Raw genomic sequence first — 22,504 nt, 5'->3', positions numbered from 1 at the left:
TGAGGGAGTAGGTATGCCATTACTCCAGATATATTCAAGTGGGTTTATTGTTAGTCGTAATATTGTCCTGTCGTAGCCGAACTACATGTAAAGTCAAAATGACACGAAAGAGATATGTCTAACCCACATAATGTAGAGGTAATAGATATAGGCATGTATAATAATGCACTCATAGCATACATTCATTCACGACATAAACAAAAATCTTGGCAAATCGTAAAAAAATACAAAAAATAAATTGCTATTTCTACAAATAATTCTTTTTTTTTATTTAGGTCGATAGCAACCCATATTGCGAATCCTGAATCTATGGCAAACACACGTGTTTAGTGATAGCGTGACATTAATCGGCGGCGGTCCGTGGCAGTCAGCTGTTTGTTATCGCGGCGACGAGACGCACCCGCGCCGCGCTCCCACAAATGTTACGATAATACACCACACTCGTTAAACAATCCGGGCAACTCAGTGCTATCCCTTAGCAACAAGTGCAATTATGAAGTGTCTATTTCAGTGACACGAATACCACAAAAGCCGCAAACTGAGTAATCGTTAAGGTAAATTAATTTGTTAATTCTATTTATTATTTAAATTTAATATATATATAACAATTTATGTTAAATACATGCCATTGGTTTCTCCCCGTCAACGAATATAGGATGATACTATTATCCGGGAACGATAGACATACAATGTTTAAATGTCATTATTGTCAGACACTCAGTTAGAAATTAGCTTGTGGTTAACAACATGCTCAACTCTTATATACCTCGTAAGTCGTAACAGCTATCTCAGCTATCTCGTACGGGTTTACGAGTTTTATGGAGTATCAGTCAACACTAAAGTAAATAGTTTAGGTTAAGAATAGTTTGACACGTTGTTGAGAGAGGCCTTGTAGCCTGGCGACGCGAACCTCATATACATAACTCGCGCGTGTTTCGCACTCATAAAAACTGAATTTTAATAAGTTATTAATAGACTAAAACTTGTTTGGCAGAATATAGACTTCCATAGGATTAAAAAATAAAATACATTTTTTCTCACATTGCAAATATTCGTACAGAAAACGAATTACGATTAAGAATCAAATATTTTATTGATAAGAAGTACGTTTATCAGATCGGTAATTAAGATTAAACAGATTTGATAAATATAAAGAATGAACCAAAATTCCACTGACAGAAACAACGACTTATACCCTAATCCAATATTTGTAAAGCGACGCAAACATTTGGTCCAGATGTGGTGACTTCCTACAAGTAATGTATGTATGACTGAATTATCACTGACGTATCTGTCATGGCCGTTGGACGTCAAAGGTTTTTGCGATACAGCCCAATATGCCTACAAATGGACGTAAACATTCTCTTTAAATTTTGAACATTTATTCCGTCACACATGGGACATTTAATATTGACGTTAACTATTCAAATATGTGATGTTATGGAATAGAAACGTTTGCTGTCTGTGTTGGACGGCTAATACATTGCTCGACTAAAAATTCCCGAATTTCCAGACGATTAGAAACAAGTCGAATCTAATTGCGTGACACACTCAATGCCAGGGAATTTAGCTAACAGGCTAACAGGCTAAGAATAGCCGCCAATCAATCTCTTCCGGCAAATAGACGGCTATAATTACTTCTCTATAGGTTACGCTTAGCTTACTCATAGCAGTTTTAATTTATAGTGACTTACATCGCCTTCAAATAATTTGTTTGTCTGGGACGGCATCTAAAACGTATAATTATAGATATTGTATTCCATAAGAAAGACTGCGTGCTGGTGGGGAGATTTTTGTGCCCTTTCTTCCCTCACAGCAAAAGCACTTAGGAAGCGGTAAAGGGTGGGAACTAGGAGCTGTCCAATGTTATTTGATTTTCAAAAAGTGCTACTTAGTAGCCTAATTTGAATAAATGAGTTCTGATTTGTTATTGAAATTATGTTTATGCAGCTGTATTATGATTTAAATCAGTTGCACTATCGATTTCTTTTCCGAGATAAAGTAAATGTTAATGAGGACGGTTGATAACACTAATCTGTCAATCAGGTACAGTTGAAATTATGAATTACGATATCTTTGTTTATAAATAATTTTATTTTCAGCACAGATTCTGCTTATTTTACAGTTGCTGTTTTTCCAAATAATTGATAAATACAGGTCAATGGTTAAGGTAAAAAATAATATGCTATCAAGTGAAAAAAACAAACCATTTTAATAAATGTAGTAAGGCTTTTCGGCGGCGACTACGAGTAAGCCTAGTATTCAATTTTAGCATGTGTATACATATACCTAGAATGGCAAGTCCAATAGTGCCATGTACCTTATCACCCGGCTCCCGGTGGTCTCACCCACCGCAGCGCTGATAACGCCGATATTCTGATCGAAATATTTGACCTCTACCACACGCAAATATATAACTGCGAGATAATTCACATGTCGTCTTATTACTATACTAGCTGTTGCCCGCGACTTCGTCCCCGTGGGTAGAGGATATAAGTTATGATTTATACCTGCCCTGTTTTTTTTTCACATTTTCCATTGTATCTTTGCTCCTACAAGTCGCAGCGTGATGGTTTATAGCTTAAAGCCTTCCTCGATGAATGGTCTATTCAACACAAAAATAATTTTTCAATTTGGACCAATAGTTCCTGAGATTAGCGCGTTCAAACAAACAAACTCTTCAGCTTTATATATTAGTATAGATAACTAAAGCCTTCCTCGATGAATGGTCTATTCAACACAAAAAGAATTTTTCAATTTGGACCAGTAGTTCCTGAGATTAGCGCGTTCAAACAAACAAACAAACAAACAAACTCTCCAGCTTTATATATTAGTAAGTATAGATAAGGAGACATGTTTGATATTGCTAGAAACTTTGTGATATTCGGTTAGCTTGACTCCTAAAGTAAGTTTGGGTTACCTTTTGACCTTATACAATGGTTTGCATCGCGTTCCCGTGGTCTCAGGCACAAGGGAAGGGTGACTTACTCCAGTGGTTTAGCCGGTAAGAGTTCGGCTCTCGGATAACTCTCTGCCTTCCAAGGCGGAGCAAGTCCACGAGGAGTCCCCTTGTAAAAAGGATTCCTTACAGTTCCTTAGATTCCTTCCTTCGCTTCAAGGACAATATGTATAGTGTAGCTTCCTAGAATAGTCAGCTACGCGATGAAGCAAAATTAGTACAATAAATATATTTTGAGGAAAATTTTAATTGATTTTGCATGGGTTTGAAATATATTGCGTAAATCTCATGCTTATTCGAGAACACGATACCTTAATTAACGTCATTAATTCGACAATAGTTTAATAAACACAATAGTTATTATTTACCAAAACAGAATGACCTCTGCCTATTTATATTTTAATAGTTATCGGTTTGCCGATAGTTCTAATACACTCATAGATATGAGAGTATAACAGAACAATAATACAATCGTCTTCTAAAAACAGTTTATCCTGAGAAAAACAAACTCTTTCCATCATCACACAAAACCCTCAGTTCATTATCTACGTGCCCATTCAAACGTTTTCTGTCAGCCACCACATTAATTATCAATATTCACCTGTTTTAAATACTATTGTATACAAAAGAGTGAATGATTTAGTTCCATCACCAGTAGTGTCGTGTAACCTGGCCCAGTGCTCTCGGCGGTCATCGGCCTCAGATAATGTGTTCTTAATGAAGCCGCTGCACATTTTTAATAGTGCTACGATAGCTTATCGTGTTGTTATCACCTATGCTACACAGTTAATTAACATTGACCTATATAATTTTATTTTATTTGTATTGACCAAACCACATGAGTAAATATAAATAAAGTTATTTTTTTTAGCTTATATGAATTGCGATAAACTAATAGAAGACCTGGAATGATGAGACCAATAAAGTCGCAAAACAATTATACAAAAGCTGTCAAATATATTCGTCAGATAGGAGTGATCTGGCGATTGAAAAATCGGCCCTAAGATAAAGGGCACTCCCCATTCCTATGCATATCATACACATATAAAACATACAACTACATATAAAAGGGGATTTCGTTACGCGGATGGATGTCGTACTCGTAAGAACTGATAACATAGTATATGGTGTTATCCCGAATACGTTAGCTGAGAGTGTGTTTATAAATAAAACTCTATTTTAAAACCGCGGGTCCCGACCTAGGTACTTAAACCAATTAAATGTTAGTCATGCTTTCGTTGAACGTCGTGAACTCTTTAAACAGTGTGAAGCATATAGATAACTCGTTTAGCATAAATTTGTGCAATATTTAATTATTGTTAAAGCTCTTTGCTTCCGATCGCAGAAATCAGAGTTAGCTAGACTATCTTTTCATAACATCATTGACATTCATAAAATATCTTATCAATTAGAGACGGTTTCCAAGTTCAATGCTCGCGATAAGATTGGACCTTTGTCCGCGACGCGCCGTGTCCGAGTGACCCACAGCCGGACAAAGGACCACGTGTTGCTAAGACCTCCCCCCCCCTCCCCCGCGCCCTCCTGTGCGCACCCCCTTTGCGGCACGCACCGTGTGACTCACCCCTACGTCGTGACCTCGAAATAAAACCAGGTAATTAGGCAGCCCTAAATGTTTCTCGTTAATGATTCTCGTGACGATAACATTTATGTGTCGTGTGATTGATACTTAGTATATGCGTTAACCACTAGTATTCGCGACGTAATGTTAACAAGTTTACAACAAAACTTTCGTCTACATTCGATTGAATTTTCCGATAAGTTTCTCGAATCTTGAAAACAACAGATTACAATTATTCATAAATATTGAATTTATACTGATTTCGATATTTTTGCAACGCTACCGGTACACAACCTCATTCCGGGCGGAATTTCCTGTAGTTTATCCAATGCCATAAGAATTCGTATTAAATTAATCTGTTTCAAAAATATAGTATGCTGTTATCCTGAATTTAGTTCCGCATAATTCAAATGGAACGTAGGTTTACAACTGCGATAAGATAATGACGTCGGTATTGTTTGCATGGAACGAGGACGAACCCGTCACGGGGAAATATGGACGTCAGTCCAATTTACACAGCGCTGCAGCGGTCTAATTTACGTCTAAGCAAGGACAGACAAATTTGATTTGTTTGTTCAGGGGTTTAAGATACCTGGAAACGGATAAATCAGCTTTGAGGTCGATGCTTACTAGGTGAACTTGACTCGATTCTCCTGTGTGGAAGATTTTTGACGTTACAGACTTCGTAATTTACACTGAATGTCGAAATTGATAGCGAATCTTACGTTATGTAATAATTATTTTGGATTACTTTGTAATAGGTTACAATAAGACAAGAGGGCGATCTCAACCTGCTCGGTGTATATAGTATTGTTGCGCCAACAATCAGTTTTACCGAATATAGATGTTTCGCATCATAAACACAAGGTTTTCATAAGGACTTGTTCCCCAAGCAGTCTCCGGTTCTCCACAAAACCACAAGTTATGAAAAGGCTAGTGTTTATTACATAGAAAGCCGAGGGGTTGTGGTGAAGGAGTGTCCAACAAGTGTCCGTGTCACTGTGCGAGGCGACGCAAACACCGGTGTGACGCACGCGCGGGTCAACAACCACCCCTTGTTTAAACAGGGTTGATACAATTGATACTACCGGGGTCACAGCAAACAACAATGTCCTTCACAATAATAACTTTTATAAAAGTTAACGAAAATTAGCAATTAGCTTCAAGAAAGTGGATAAAATCAAAATCATCATTGTTTGTTGTTGGCGTACTTTTTTACATTTCTTCCTTAGCAGAATCTTATATTAAAATAAAAAAATCACTTAAGTAAATTTGGTAGTAGATATTGTTAGCTATTGGACTTGAAAGTGATTTTTATTCTCTTAAGCTTGTTGAAATTAACAGCAAAATATCTTGCCCATGTGACATTTGAAGTACAATTCTATTTCGTAGCACCATTGATATTCGTAGCAAAGTTGACTTGACATCGCAGCACATTGAATATTTGTAACAACACTTGATATTCGTGGCTTCGACACACTTGACATCAGCAGCACACTTAACAGTCGTAGCAAACTTGAAATTCGTAGCACATTTGATATTGGTAGCAATTTGTCTTTCGTAGTATGTCGTTGTTGGCACAAAAATCGTCTTGACATTCACAACAAACTTATCATTCATAATTTATTGTGAATATACGAAGAAAATGCTCATAGCATTCGAAGTCATTGGACAATTTGTATTATACCTATTTAGCGGAACTTGCACAACTAAGTTTCACGACAAATACCTCATACTCCAAGGTCATATCATGTGACATAGTACTCCACCTTTAATTTTCAGCTCGGCCACTACCTACCTGTCTATAAAGATCAGCTCGTAATTCTTACTTTTTCCAAGTTGCAACCCTGAGTACAAAGCAATAACCGTTAATAGGTGGCACAGCAGAGCCCTCGCAGCAGACACACAGAGCCTCGTAAAAACGTAATTAATTAAGAGTCGGGGCGATCCGCGCGATAACGCGAAGTTTGTGGTGATTACGATAACCGCGTGTGTTCCAATACACGTGGGGATCATTAGAGAACATGATACCTCCGATGAAGAGTAGTGTGTACTTCATTAGTGTATGACCTAGTTTTGCAGTGGTTGTATTGTGTGGTTAGCGAATTTGTACTCTATCTTAAAAGAATAGTATTAATAGTAGACAGACAGTTCGGATTAGGTTGGGCCAAAGTGACTTCATTATTGGTAACCATAGTCTACATGGTCGCACGTAAAATGTAAACATCGTAAGAGTCACGCATATGCTGAGGAAAACTATTATTTTAACTACATTATTTAAGTTTCTGTCATATTTATTTTAGTGCACGTGGAAATAAGAAAAGTGTTCAATAAGGAATAAGGTAAGTAACAATGAATTTGTTTGTGAAACATTTTGTACAAACAATAAATGAATGTAACTATGTTGTTTACACTCCAAACTAATCATCTCTATTCTTGAAATCTTATCAGCTTAAAGAATAAACATTAGATTCAACTATAACGACTTGTAAATACGAATGATGTTCAAAACAACAGTTAATACACCTTAACGATTTCGGGAACTCGTTTGTTCGAGTATTATCCTAATTGGTTTAAAACGTTTGTAACAAAGACTGTACTCGCGACACACAATACTCACAATACGAGTGTGATGCGTTACGTCCTCGCGTCCGTTCACCCAGGAGCTTTGTGAAAAATACAAGGTCCTCGACCGCTCTGATTGAGGGCAATTCTTGTTTCGATTCGGTCTAAATTGCTTAAATTATTACACATTTCTTACTGCTGAATAAGTTAGGTAGTTTACTTAAAAATCATTCATATTCAAATCACAATCTTTAAATGAAATGCTTATCACCAGTTTTGCTCGCACTTACATTCTCCTGTGATATAAACGACTTTCTACGATCAATTTAATAGAATGTGCTAATTGATTGCACTAAATATACATATATAATACACCGTATATAATAAATCAAAGTAACGATTAACTTTTATGTCTGTAATGTTAGTTTTGACTAACATTAACAAGCAATAAATATGTATCAAGTGCTGACCACATGGCTGCTCCCTGCACAACTAGCGGCTCCCATAAACATCTCAGCGTGATGTGCGAGTGAAGAGCTCGTAAACTGTAGTGCGTAACTAACAGCGAGATAATTTAAAATATTCTATTATGTAGCCGACCTTGTGACCACTGAAGATATTCTAAAATAGGACTTTTATAAATATTGTTGTTGCGAACCAAATAACTCTCCCGGAACGAATTAGCTATACCGTCTTCAATAAGTTGAACACAACATTTTCAGATTATAAGTTAGTGAAACCTGTTCCTCGTTGCTTTAAATATCCCACAAGGATTTGTTTGTTTTTCTTATAAAAATAAAGGAGCTGACAAATACCAACAATTGCAGGACAATTGTGGATTGCAAGACCACTTGATATCTTTGAAATATACATGTTCTATTCGTAGATAATGATCACGTAACATATTTCATGTGAGAACAGATCCAATCTGAACGGCGCACCTCGTAATTTTTAGTAGAAGCAATTGAAAATATGATCTGCTATTTATGAAGTACGAGTAGTCCTGACCTTCTGTCGACTGGTATACAGTATACGCCCACAGTCTGCTATACACATAAAGATACGCGCGATTTTTCGTAATCTAAATTCGTTTCATGCCCATTAGAATATTTAACTAATTATTTACTACTTAACTTTAATACAAAAAAAACTACGGGATTTTGTTTTTCGATCTTTATTATATTGAAAAGGTTACAAACATTATTTATAATATATCAACTTAGTGTACGCACAAAATCTAGGTCACGCCTACATATTTATATTGCAAATTAAATAATCACACGTTTCGACGAATTAATTAAAACGAGCCTTGCAATACCAATCAATCTGAAACTATACGGAAAATATAAATAAATGAAATGCGAACATTAATAGAATAGTATAATTGACCATGTTGAGTCAGCTGGGCAGGATAGTAAGAGGAAGTAGTACTAGATTCTTAGGTATTTGAGTGATCTAGGTCTTATTATAGAACTCTATAAATAGCTTGTAGTTGCAGAGTGGGTGATATGTGATGAGTAAGCGTGGAGCAGACGTGGTCCCCACACAGCGCAGCGCTGCAGGCAGCATGCGGTGAGATAACAGCCGTAACATAACACTTTATTTATGTAATCTCTTACATAATTAAAGTGTTAGAGCTAAGTGTGTTATTGTTCTATAATTATTATTATATTAATTTTTTCAGACGGCTCTCTTGATAAGGATTGAATCAATGTCATTCACTGACGTTGAAATCTAAACGATAAACAATACACTAAAATTGAAAATCATTTTGAAGTTATGGCGGAATAAAGAGGCTCATATTTACTCACAAATATAACACGAAATCACTCATTTTTGGATAGTCGTGCATCTAGGGAAATACTAAACTAATGCAATATTGATACTCTAACACTCCTGACATAATTGTTTCCTATTCCAATTAGCCTCCTCGGACAGACATCAGCTATCTGTGTGGGGCATCCCGCACCACAGCGCGCGGCGGCCTCATTAAACATGTAGTTTTAATCTCGTACTAATTACATATTCCGGAGTGCATCTTGCGTAGTTCCCACCTTACTCATGGTGTCAGATGTGACGGACAGACAGTCGTGTTGCAGTCCTGTATGCTACGTGCCAAGTAGAGTGGACTATCTTATGGCCGTGTTATCCATAAGGCACTTTAGACCAGTGCCTAGGGGCCCACTGTGACTAGGGGCCCACCCCCAAAGTAGGCATCTAAAAAAGCTGATCTTATATAAGGCACCGGCAATTATACAGTTTTAGCTATATTTTGATACTATGATTTTATGTGTGCTTGGTGTCATAGTCAACTGTTGATGCTACTTTATACCTAAGTACCTAAACAAACATATGATGTAATTATTACCCAACAATAAGTGTCTCGTTGTATAATTAAATCATATTTATGTTGTTATTTAGACGTATATAGGCATAAAGCGCAGAAAATGACAATATGTTACAACAATATAATAATTTATAGTAAATAAATCGTTGTTTAACTTTAATTCGAAGGACTTCGGATTTCTTGGACTAATTAGCATGAAATAACATCTACTCGAGTGCTACGGGGTATTGGTGTGAATACCCACGATCCCGGTTTTCCTCGTGCGATACCCTGCGTTCGGGGAACAATTAATTTTGTACTAGCACATACATTCAAAGTTGTTTTATCGCGACTTTACGATAACTACGAAATACGCGGGCGGAGTTCCTATCAAATATTAGGAATAGAGGCAAATGTATTTAACAAATCAAATCAAATCAAATCGTTTATTTCGTTTTAAATATGGGTACAGACAGATGTTAGTATTTAAGTCAAATTTAGTTCCACACATTATGCCTTATGCAGCATGCGAAAGTATGAACACCTGACATGGTGTTATTTAAATATAGATAAAAAATAGATAAAATTAATGACAGTTAAGTAAATTATATTACAATGAGGTACTTCAGTCTAAGTGTAATAATATACTTAGGTGCAATATCACGCAATTAATAATTTAATCATAAATGCTGTAGGTACTAAAATCGATGGTCGAAAAACTCTTTAAGGTCATAATAAACATTGTTTAATAAACAGTGCTTTATTTTACGTTTCATTTGCAGTAATGGTAGTTCCCGGTTATCTTTCGGAATCTTATTAAATACCTTAATGCACGTTATGAGACAGTTTTTGTGGAATAATGCAGTTCTACATGACTTCATCAACAGACGCGTTGGATCTCTTTTTGAGACATTAGGTTGATTTTCTTGTACGGAAAAAAAGTATTCTGGATTTGCTTTAACAAAAACACAAATTTCCAGTATATATAACCCCGTTAATGTTAATATCTTCTTTTCCTTAAACAGAGTTCGACAGCTTGTAAGAGGACCTACATAACATAAAACTCGAATGCATTTTTTTTGAGTAAGGAATGCTCTGTTAGCATCGAGTTACCCCACAATAGCAATCCATATCTCAGACTGGATTCAACAAACCATAATAAGCCACACGTGCGGCATTAGGACCCGCAGTATGCTGAAATTGACGTAATGCATAAACAAACTGATTAATTTTTTTACAGAGATTTTTATCGTCTAGTTTCCAATTTAAATTTTGATAAATAGTTATACCTAAAAATTTGGTATCTTGTACTTCTAATAATTTATTGCCGTTACAGATAATATTTAATTTTTGTGATTTTGTCTTATATTTTTTAAATTCTATATAATTTGTTTTAGTAGCATTGACGCGAAGATTATTATGTTCTAGCCAGTAGATGATAGAGTTAATTGTACAATTTATTTCCTGCTCATATGTTAGTGACTTATCGGTGTAGGGAATGAGAACTGATATATCGTCGGCGAAAAGTACCGACTGGTGTTTTATGGCGCACGGTAAATCATTTATATAAATAATCAATAGCTATGGTCCTAATACACTGCCTTGTGGCACGCCATATTTGCTTTCAATGTATGCTGACCTATAACTCTCCATTTCTAGGTTTTTATTGATATTTGATAATTCAACGCATTGTTTTCAATTTGTTAGGTAGCTTTCAATCCATGACAGTGCTGGACCTCTGATACCGTACTTTTCGCATTTATATAGTAGAATTGTATGGTCCACACAATCAAAAGCCTTAGACATATCGAAAAATATGGCGGCTATTGGTACTTTTGCGTCAATATACTTGGTTATGCTGCGTACGAGTGAAAACCCAGCAAGTGTAGTCGAATTGTTTCTTTGGAAACCATTCTGTTCTGATCTTAAAATATTATACTTTGTGACAAATTCTGTAATTGATTACTTATTCCTATTGGATAGAATATGAATGAGTGTTATTGGTCTATAGTTACTAACTTCATGACGGTCATCTTTTTTATGCAATGGTTTAACTATAGATGTTTTAAGTTTATCAGGAAAGGTTCCATGTTCGAAAGATAAGTTTACTAGGTATCCAATAATTGGAGTTATTTCTTTGACACAAGATTTCAATAGAATCGAAGCCAACTGATTTAGTATTATTTAAAGAATATATGACACGTATAACTTCGCTTTCAGAGCAGGGAGTCATATAACATGAAACTGAACAATTAACAAATCAATATTAATTTAAGTCAAAATTATTCGTTCGTTTATTTTATTATTTATTTATTTTTATTTGTTATTAAAAGATAATTTAACTCTTTATGTTTGTACACTCTGCGATTTTTTGTACTTTTGCACACTTGACCCCAGTTAGTGCAACACGCAGGTGTAAAGGGTTGATGTCACTCTTTTTAATCTACTCCGTAATCAGACACTGACGGCGAGTTTGTAGGGCTGCTCCTGAGATATCATGACTTCAATCAGTTCTGCGGTTGATGGCACTCTTAAGGCTTGCAATTTTATAGGGTGTTAGTAATTCTAAGGTTAACTTATATAATATAACCATCAACTCTTAAATAAAATCATTAACACAAAACTTTGCAATGCTATGCAAAAGTAGAATCTTGAAGTTGAACACTGAAACAACGTTTATTTCTCCATATTTAGATGAGTGATCCTAACCATTTAAAATGATTTACGATGAGGAAAAAGAGTGAAGAAATCTTTTTATTTCCTTATTACGGGTGATTAGTAATCTTTTCACTTTCATTCGCTAGTGAGCGTTGAATTCAAACATACACACAGGGAAATGAAATATAAACGTCGGCGTAAATCAAAATGTAGAGATTTTGATTAACTTAAAAAAGAAGCACTACTTACATACTTTCAATATGCACCCGGCAGGTATACGAACCTGAGGCGACTTTATCTGCACCTGTCAGGATCCACAACAAAACGTCTTACAGAAATGTATGGTATTGTGGTAGCACACGCAGTGTAGAGCGGCAATTCTGTTCCACCACTGCAATAAATATTACTTCAAGTAACTCAGTAGCCGCTCTATTTTTATTACTTTCATATTATTTGTACAGAGTAACACTGTATATTTATTTTTTTACTAAAAAAAGCACATTTAACCGTTTTAAAATTAAAACTGACGAAATTTTTATGGGAATCAGCGAAATCGGCTTATCCATTTATATGGTTACAAACATAAAAAAACTAGAAGAAGAAGAATTAAGAACCTTTTAAACTCTAAATTTAACTTCATTGTAGCAACTGTACACTACTTCATGATTCTCATTACTCAGTGGCCTATACCAGACCGGTACTGTGTGGAACAATAGATGCTTATCTTACATAAAGACAGCTACATTTCTGAGTTAGCTCCGGAATGCGCACAACGGTAAAGTAGACCTCACTTATAAAAAGGAGAGTTTGAACAATCGTAAGAAATAATCTTACTTTTAAATTATTTTATGATTTGGTGTCCAGCGACATTATTACCTGGTCTTACAAATAAATATTGCTAAAGTATTTTATTATTATTTTGTTGCAATAGATCTGTGCAGAAATTCTTAGCACAAGGTTTGACTGATTCACCGGACTTCAACCATTAATTTATTCCGCACGGAAATCGAATGCGTAAAAACTCTTGTAAACAAATGCACTATTTACTACAAGCGTAAGTTGTTCTATGAGTCATTATAATGAATGAAATGACGCCAAAGAAATTGTCATCGTACGGCCGCAAACTGCATATTATGTGGTCAGTGCGTAAGAAATATAGTGAGTACTCTAGTAGTAACCGATTTGTGGTTTAGTTTTCTTATGACACGTCATAATGTTGGAAACAACATTGAAACTCTCGATGTCATTGGTAATTTTACATTGTACAACTGTCATTGAAAAAATAAAATACAAAATATGGTAGGATCGAAGAACGAGTACCTACATGTACGAAAAGTCCAATTCAAATACAGGTTTCGTTAATAATATCCTCGGTATAGCTACAAGAGCATCTGCAAATATCATTTGAGGATTACAAAGTTGCTTTCAAACCAAGAGTCCATGTGCCCATAAACCCAGAGTTCCTTATGTTTTATTGAAGAGAGCCGGTCGTACCATCTGCCGGGTAGTCCCTGCTTGTCAATCGCATTGTCGCTATGTTGTGCAGGTATTCGCTGAGCAGATGTTGATGCTGTTCCGTTTGTTTTTTTGTTCCGTACAACACCTGTCGCTCGCGCGGCGCATGCGCGATATCTGCTTCATCACGTACAAGTTTCGGTGACGGATGACACTTCGAAAACATTCGTTCATTTTAGATTTGAAGTAGTGTATTGATGATTTGATTTTCTATCGCTTCGGTACCTTTTTTCTTAATAATTGCTTCTTCTCCAAATGAAAATCGCATGAGATACTTTTTCATACATAAATATATTCATCCCCAATTTTGAAATTAACTCAGTTCACATTTCTAACATTTAGTATTAACCCGAGCCGTGCCGCAGGCAAAACCTTGTTGGGGTTTTGTGTGGTATTTATTTCTTAGCATGTGGGATTTATTTGGGAACGCACCTGCTGAAGACTCTCATCTGGTCGATCTTCAATTTACATTTATAAACTGGTTTCGAGATATTATGACCGGAGAAATGTTTATTTTTAAAATAGTACTTTTTTTCTTACAAATATAAAAATATTCGTGTGATGATTCATATTTCAATCGTCAAGAAGAAGCAATTTAAGAATCTCTGTTTTGTGAAATTTTACATTAGCTGGGATATAAAACAGATTCGTTCCAAAATAGCAAGTGTGCAGTGCACTGCATCACGAATCTTATCAACACGCACACGATGCGTCGGTGTGCGTGTTGCGGGTGCGCGCGCGCAGTTCGGCGCACGCGCAGGTGCCCGCCTCATTCGACACTCTGCCTCCGGGAGAGCTCGTCCTTTTTATTTAATATTTCGGGGTTTTCGTGTATATTGTATGTGCGACGCGAACAGTGCAGTTGATTGGTTCTGGTTGACATGACTCGCGTTACATAGCCATTGTTTCCTTGATACTGTCTGTAGAGAGCGTTGTGATAACAGAGATCAGCTGTTTTCCGCTCGTGTGTTATCAACACAATACTTCACAATTTTTTTTTATTGGTGAGTTTATTTATACATTTTTATGTCTATCTTGCATAAAAAATTGTATGTCACACCATTTTTTTAGAAAGCTGTTTATTTTTATTTATCAGTATAAATGTTAGCTACATAAGATCTATTAAAATCTAATAACTCTCTTTAACGATGATTACAAAACCATTCCTATCTCATCAACTGCATAACAGTGTCCTAATAAGGGTATCGATGCATGAAGCTCCTCAATCACCGTCCATCACGAGCTCTATATTGAGTAAGAATAGATCATTGCACACCCAAACACAGTGACACATGCTGTAAGGGGTAACCAGTGAGATGATATCTTAGATACGGGACTTATGGAGAAGCTCGATGTCTTTTACCGAGACAGACAGACTGACACACGGAACTCAGCATATGCATGCGTAATTAAGTTTGTGATATATTTTTGCAAAATGTGAGTAAGTTTTGATCTTTAAATAATCCCGCGATCTGAAACTTAATCCTTGTGTCCTGGAGGGTTTCACAGAAGTACAGGCCACATGCACAAAGACACCCAGACACAGGACGCGAATGCTGTCCTGTATGTGAATCCCAAAAATGTTTGTCTTAGGCGGGGATCAAACCCGCGACACGTCGCACTTAGTGGTTTTTTTTTGTGGTGACGTCAACTACAGCTGTCCAGGCAGTCATATTACTTATTTCATGTGAACGTTACCTACAACACGTTACCAATTTTTCCTTATTTTGATTTTAACATGTAAATTCTAATCATATTTTTCCTCCATTTAGTTCCTTTTTCTTTACAAAACACGATTGAAAAGCATCAGAGTAAATTAAGAATTGACCTTCAAAGCCTCTTCGATTTGATATGTGCTAACCTCCAGCAGTTGTCAACCTTCGCGTTACCATAGTAGCGTTTGCATTGAACTGAATATAACCGCAGGAAGAGTTCCCCAAACAATGGCGGAGCGGTTCCTGGCAGGCGGGTATCGCGGCTCCATCACTACTACCGATGAAGATAGGCTGATATAAACAATGCCAAGGTTACTACAGTATGCATCTACCACTGACTTCTTATAGGAATCTAATGAGTAACTAAAAGGAAATCTTACCAATATTATATCAACGAAATATTATAAACGCGGAATTTTGTTTGTAGGTATGGATGTCTGTTCCTCTTTCACGAAAAAATCACTGAATGGATTTAGGCGAATCCTGGTACACAGATAGTTTATAACCGGGATTAATGGATAGGATTTTTTTTCCTGTGCGATCATTTTCGTTTGGCAGCGAGAGGATACGCGGCCAACAGTTAGTGATTTTTAAAGAAAACCTAGCGACTGTAAAAAATAGCATTTGAAAAAAAGCAAGTGCAATAAATAGCTCAGACTAAATGATAACGGGATCTCAAATAGTGTTTTCCATTTTCAAAGCATCGAAGAAAGAACAATCGTGTTTAGAAATGCTGCTATTTGTTTTATGGACATCCATAAATATACGTCCAATGGATGTATTGTTATTTGTTTAAATGGACCTCAACCATTATTAAACGAATTAGCGAACTTCATTTACAAGCCAGAATAATAGTTACCTAATAATAGTTAGAAAACCAACTAGTTTAACATTCAATTGTCGTACTTCGTGAAGAAATCAACACTAATGCAAAATTGTTTTGCACACTTGCCGCTCCAAACTGTATTAAAAAAAACATTTAAGTCGACAGCCGAATGGTTCATTTATAATAATTTTGTAAACGGAATGACAGCGTGCTGCTGGGGAGTTTGTTGCGCCCTTTCTTCTCTCACAGCAAAAGCACTTAGGAAGCGGTGAAGAGGGGACGAAACTGGGTGCTGTCCAATGTAATCTGACCTTCAAAAAGTGCTACTTAGTAGCCTAATTTGAATAAATGAATTTTGATTTGTTCAGTCTGCACTACCCATCAATCTGAAATCCTTTGCTATACAATGCTCCAAGTTTAGGTCTCTAGTCTTCGTAGCGAATGTGATATGAATATTTGTGACTTTTGGGTTCAATGTATCCAGGGCACAGGTTACCAAAAAAAATCGTTTAATTATGCAGTCAGCTTTAGCCAGGTGTTAGTTGGTCTAACAGCTGGTGTGAACTACCGTATATTAGTACTCATCGGCTATAAATCATTTTAATTGGCGAGTATATGTAAATGCTGGCCGATTGTAATTCCCATCACAATTTGGCAAGTGTTCGTATGGCGGCTGTCCCGTTACTGGTATTACATGACAATAACAACACTGTTTATGGGACAGCTCACTGCTAAGTAGTTAGCCCACCTACATTTACTGCATTTGGTGTACATTATATCCTGCATATAAAGAAAAAAGGATCCTTACTAAAAATATTACTACTAGCTTTGGGATAAATATGTATTTTCATTCTGGTCACACAAAAATCACTATATTCCGTAAATACACGTATGTATAGGTTCCTAATCCTTATCCTTACTAATATTATAAATGTGAAAGTTACTCTGTCTGTCTGTTACGCTTTCACGTCTAAACCACTGAACTGATTATAATGAAATTTGGTACAGAGATAGAGTTGACCTTGAGAAAGAACATAGGATAGTTTTTATCCCGGACCTTCGAAGAGTTCTCTTGGAAACGCGATATAACCGACTTCGACGCGGGCGAAAAGCTAGTCATCAAATAAGACTGTTATTGAAATACGAAAAGGCGACCAACTAAAAATACTCGTCCCCGACACTTAGAGACATATTTGTCTTCTTCGTATGACTTACCTACATGGTAAGAAACCTACATGTTATTGAATGACTAATAAAGCGATATCAATCCTTTTCGACAATGTTCGCGGTATTCGCCTCCATGACAACATGTCTACGTCACTCGGCTGTCAAACGCGGTTCCAACGTCGCACGATTATTTTACCTCAAGTAGGCTACATTCGAACAATACACACAATTTAAGGAATTTCTTAATAAGAAATTAATTTACATAACAACCTATAAATAACGTGATTGTGTGTTCATTAATTTATTTTATTATCTAAATATGGGGAATTCCATTTAAACTGTTGATGTTGCTACAAATATAGAAAAGTATGAGAACATTGCAAATAAGTATCATTGCGTTGAACAATAATGGCAAGCAAAATGTAACTTTTGGAGTTCAAATCTGATTTGGGGCGAACACAAATCGGTGTCCAACTTCGCCCGAAGCTGACCTGTAGAAGTAATGTTGTATGAACAAGATTTAAAGGCTCAGACTGTCTTACCGATTAAGTGTCTATCAATTACATATAAAGACCTTTGCCAAAGCCTATATTTAAACAATTACTAATCCTAATAATAGAATATGTTTAAAATTCCGTTGGGATCATCGCTGTAGAAGGTGAGGTTTCTGAGGTTATCCTACTGATATGTATGGGTGCATGGCTGTATGGATGTTTGTTCCTCTTTCACGCAAAAAACACTGCCCGGATTTGGACGAAACTAGGTACCCAGATAGTTTATAACCAGGATTAACACATGCGATAGTTTTTATTCCGATTTTATATTCCTGTGGGATAATTTTCGATCTGTAGCTGGCCCGCCGGCTTCAGTCAGTATTTCGTAATGATTGATGTAATACTGAACATAAACGGACGAGATAGGTATTAAATTACATAATTGTATTTTCCGGTTCAATGCGATTATGCAGTTAAATATAAAAACTAGTGCAAGTAATTACAATATGCATATGTTACGGGAAAACACACGGCCGTATATGTCGATATTATATATAAGTATTTTTTATGGGCATTGGTCTTATCATAATGGGTTTATAGGTAGGTACTGTTAATTAATTGTTAAACTGTGATTTGTAGTTAATTTGATGCCGGTAACATCAAACAAACGGTTACATTACAGGTATACGGAATTGTTTTAGATCAAAACATTTATTATTAGATAAATATTTATACTTATGATCTTTCTCTATTCGGAAGATTATTCTTGCAGGCCATCTTGTGAAAATGTGTCAGATGTTTTATAAGAAATAAGAAGGAATCTGAGCACCCCAGAGTGTGATTTTGGTTTGATTTTGTGGAATATCCTAATGTTTACAGCTGCTTCTTAATTGATGTAATCTCAATAATATCCTAGCTTTTGTTTATATTAAGTTTCGGCTTCTCTGTAAGCATATCATCTCATACAATATAATTAAAGTGGGTGCTTCCCTGTATTGTATGAATTCGCATGATAATTTATCATGGGTTTTCCTTCTATTCCACATATATATTACGGAGCATGGCACTAATTGTTTACATTTGATTTCTGCAGGTGAAGCATCACGGAGCGCGATGATCTCCTCGTGTTAACACCAGAAGATGATGAGAGATAAGCACGATGGCTCCGGATGCCGAACACAGCGAGACGGTGCGACTGAATGTGGAGGAGGGGACCCCGAGCCGGAGCGGGCGGCGCGTGCTGCCGGACACGCGCGCGCCGGCCTGCGCCTGGACCGAGCACGAGGAGGAGCGCGCCGGGGACAACACCGGCAGCCCCGGCGAGAACAAGCGCCTGCTGCCGGCCGGGGCCGCGCCCGCCAGGCATAAGTCCCGCCTGCAGGCCGGCCTCACGCTGGGGGTGCACCCGCCCGGGAAGTACAAGTATCCTGAACTAACGAAAGCACAGAAAGCGCAAGCGAAAACCAAATTCGCGAAACGGAAAGACAAGCTTATAGCTTTACTGAAACCGCCATACTTCATAGTCTCTATGATAATTTTAATTGTAAGTATAAGATGATGCTAGATTTTAATGACAGTTTGTCTTACATAAGCTCTTAAACTAAACCAATACAGTATCTTTCGACTGCCTTCGTTCAATTATTGGATTTAAAGTCTTCTATTCTCATAACAGGCACCGTTTTTAGAGATCCACTATAACCTACCTATTTCATTCCTAACTATGTATCTGTTGTGTGTAGGTGTTCATCCACTTGTGGGGCACGGAGGAGGTGCGCGCGCAGCTGGAGTGGTCTCCGGGCGCGTGGTGGCGCGAGCCCTGGCGGCTCGTCACCTACGGCTTCGTGCACGCCAACGCCGCGCATCTCGCGCTCAACGCGCTCGTGGCTCTAGCTGTAAGTATAGTGCTCTTGCTCTCTCTTATATTACTGATAGGGTTGGTTTAAGAAACTAATTTTGACTCAATGAAAACATACATAAGTCTCATTTAACAATTAATTTTTCAGTTCTACTTGTAAAATTCATTTGATATCTATGCTGATTTTTGTCAAGAGCGTTGGTGTAATGTTTGTTGTATTTGTCAGGTGGGCTGGCCGCTGGAGCGCGAGCAGGGCTGGTGGCGCGTGCTGGTGCTGTGGGGCGGCGGCGTGGCGGCGGGCGCGCTCGGCGCGGGCGCGCTGCAGCCGCGCGTGCGCGTCGTCGGCGCCTCCGCCGCGGTGTACGCCTTGCTCACAGCGCATATCTCTAACGTGTGCCTTAGGTGAGTCGAATAAAATTTTGTTTATTTTATTTTGTGATATGAGGTCCTTTTCTCAAATTAAATATCTTTAAACTTTATCGAGTTTTCAATATTTTCATCTAACAATATTAATTTCCTTCTTAGGTTTGGCAACATTCCTCTGTGGTGGTTCCGTCCCCTGAGCGTGCTGGTGCTGGGCGCGTCGGAGGCGTGCTGGGCGCTAGTGCGGCCGCCGCCGCCCGCCGGGGGCGCGGCCGCGGCGCACGCGCAGGGCTCCTACGAGTACATCGCCTGGGCCGCGCACGTGCTGGGGGCGGCTATAGGGGTCCCTCTGGCGTTTCTTGTTTTCACTGGTAAGCATTTATCCATGAATTCGCGTGTGCAACTTTATAATAAATATTTAATGTGATATTGTTGTAAGATGTGGTACCTACATTTAGAAAATTATCTAGAGCGTGTTTTAAAACGAATATTGCGAACAAATCTTATTAAAACAATTAACACCGAATTTAGTAACATTTAACCCGACCAAATGAAATTAACGATGTATTTTTTTTGTAATAGGTGAGAACTTGAAGCAGCCGTACGTGGTGGCGTGCCGCGTGCTGTCCGCGGTGCTGCTGGCGGCGGGCGCGGCGCTGGCCGTGCTCTACTACGCCTGGTTCGCCGACATCGACCTCACCTGAACCCGGGACCGCGCTTCCGGGAACCGTGCTACACATCCGTCCGCTATTCGTGACTTAGGATAGCTTTTGATGGAATTTACACCTTTGTATTTTTATATACAAGGACAGACAAGGAAGACAGGATCTCCCGTATCTGGTGATATGGTGATCAGATCTCTGGCAAGGTCTAAGAGTAGGTTAGTTAAGGGTAATGTAATATAAGTCGAAAATTCTAAATTGTGACTTCGCCTTCTACACTTACCCATAAAACATAATGGATATAATTGTAATTGAGCATTAGTCCTTAACTTATTTAGTCAGTACCACATACTTTTGATTGACATAAAGAAACCAGGCTGACAAATATTCATAAATAATTATTGCTCTGATTCAATGGCTGTAACGGCGAAGGCACTCAAATATTAATTGATTTCTGTGAAATCCCTCTTTCGATTGTTTTGCATCAAAACGTTGGACGCCGGCTAGTGATATTTTGTAAGCTTTGTACTTATGCTGTTAACTTTGTATGTATTTGTAGTAATCAAGTGCAATTGTAACTTAACTCTAACTTGTTCACTTCGATATTGTAATATTTATAAAATGTTCAGGACTCCGACTACGTAAACTAAATTGTCTCTAAAAGTAGAAAGTTAATCAAGAAGTGACCGAAGTGCCTTATAGTATATGTATTTGTATTTTTTGTAACACAATTACATTTATGGCGTCAGCTAGTGTTTAGAAAAACAATCAAAATGTTAAGTAATGTGTATTTCTACCTCAACGTTAAGGTAATACGGTTGCTTTTTGTTTAACGATAGTCTACTACTAGTAATAGTCTGAAATGTCGTCAATCGGTTATATAATATTAATCCTATCTTTTATGATGTAGAAATATTCTAAACAATTTTAAAAACAAATAAATTTAAACAATGAACGTCACATCTTATCGTCTGATAAAATAGGGTCACCAAAATATTTTCATTAGCACTAAATTACATGGAAACATGATGTAACTAACTGATGTAACAAACATCATAACATTGTTATTTTATTGTTTTAATATCAAATGATTTGTAATATAGTTGTGAATGGTGACACAACCCTATCAGACTGCAACCAAAGAGATTATTGTATTCTAGTCATTAATGACTTACGTTAATTACATGACATTATTATTTATTTTGTGTTTTGATTATTTTTGAAGTTTTTATACCGTTATACCCTTCTTCTGAACGATCAATATTAATAGACATTAGTTGTCAGTATTCCGAAAGACTGGCTGACTACGAATTCAGTACTGCATGAAAACTTTTCAATCAGGCTTATTCCGGTACATAGAGAGAGGAAGTTATACAAACGTATAGGTTGGCACCTAACTCTACCGAGACTATATTATCCTGGGCTAATATTATAGCGGAGTTGATGAAGTTCCTTTGACGTCAGCTGAAATTTTCTATCCAAGTAATCCCCATACATAGGAAATCATTCAAGATCATAAGACTGATTTTGCCTATTGTTTAGATTACCTATTTAATGCCTACGTAAATCTACATACATATCAACTCGAGAAGAAGTCTACTAAATTAATATTTCAAAGGATCCATGTTGAAGTGCTTGTGAATGTTGTCGAGATGTGTTTTACAACGCTTATGTGATATTGTAATGTTATTAAAGTTTTTTTTTTTTGGCTAGCACACGGTGGTTTTAATGTCTTTGCCCCTTTTAATACGCTGTACGTAAAGTTGCCGAATGAGTTTACACGGAAAATGATGAAATCACACCTCCTCTGGTGCACGAGA

The 22,504-nt window shown here is 37.1% G+C and overlaps 1 protein-coding gene across 1 annotated transcript; it reads left to right on the top strand.

The window, feature by feature from the left end:
• Positions 1 to 274: 274 nt before the first annotated feature.
• LOC113504480 (rhomboid-related protein 1-like) lies at positions 275 to 21,884 on the top strand. Its single transcript, XM_026886783.1, has 6 exons — positions 275 to 554; positions 18,898 to 19,347; positions 19,544 to 19,696; positions 19,886 to 20,061; positions 20,185 to 20,393; positions 20,605 to 21,884. The coding sequence occupies exons 2-6, from the start codon at positions 18,964 to 18,966 to the stop codon at positions 20,724 to 20,726; spliced, it is 1,044 nt and encodes a 347-aa protein (XP_026742584.1). The 5' UTR covers positions 275 to 554; positions 18,898 to 18,963; the 3' UTR covers positions 20,727 to 21,884.
• The last annotated feature ends 620 nt before the right edge of the window (positions 21,885 to 22,504 follow it).

The sequence above is a fragment of the Trichoplusia ni genome, chromosome 22 (genome assembly GCF_003590095.1).
Source record: "Trichoplusia ni isolate ovarian cell line Hi5 chromosome 22, tn1, whole genome shotgun sequence".
NCBI lineage: Eukaryota > Metazoa > Arthropoda > Insecta > Lepidoptera > Noctuidae > Trichoplusia > Trichoplusia ni.
The sequence above is the reverse complement of the archived record's forward strand: the minus strand, read 5'-3'. Positions and strand labels throughout refer to the sequence as shown.

Coding starts and splice junctions, on each gene's coding strand:
- LOC113504480 (XM_026886783.1), top strand. CDS start 18,964: ATGGCTCCGGATGCCGAACACAGCGAGACGGTGCGACTGAATGTGGAG. Junction 20,062..20,184: donor ATCTCTAACGTGTGCCTTAG/GTGAGTCGAATA, acceptor TTTCCTTCTTAG/GTTTGGCAACATTCCTCTGT. Junction 20,394..20,604: donor GGCGTTTCTTGTTTTCACTG/GTAAGCATTTAT, acceptor TTTTTGTAATAG/GTGAGAACTTGAAGCAGCCG.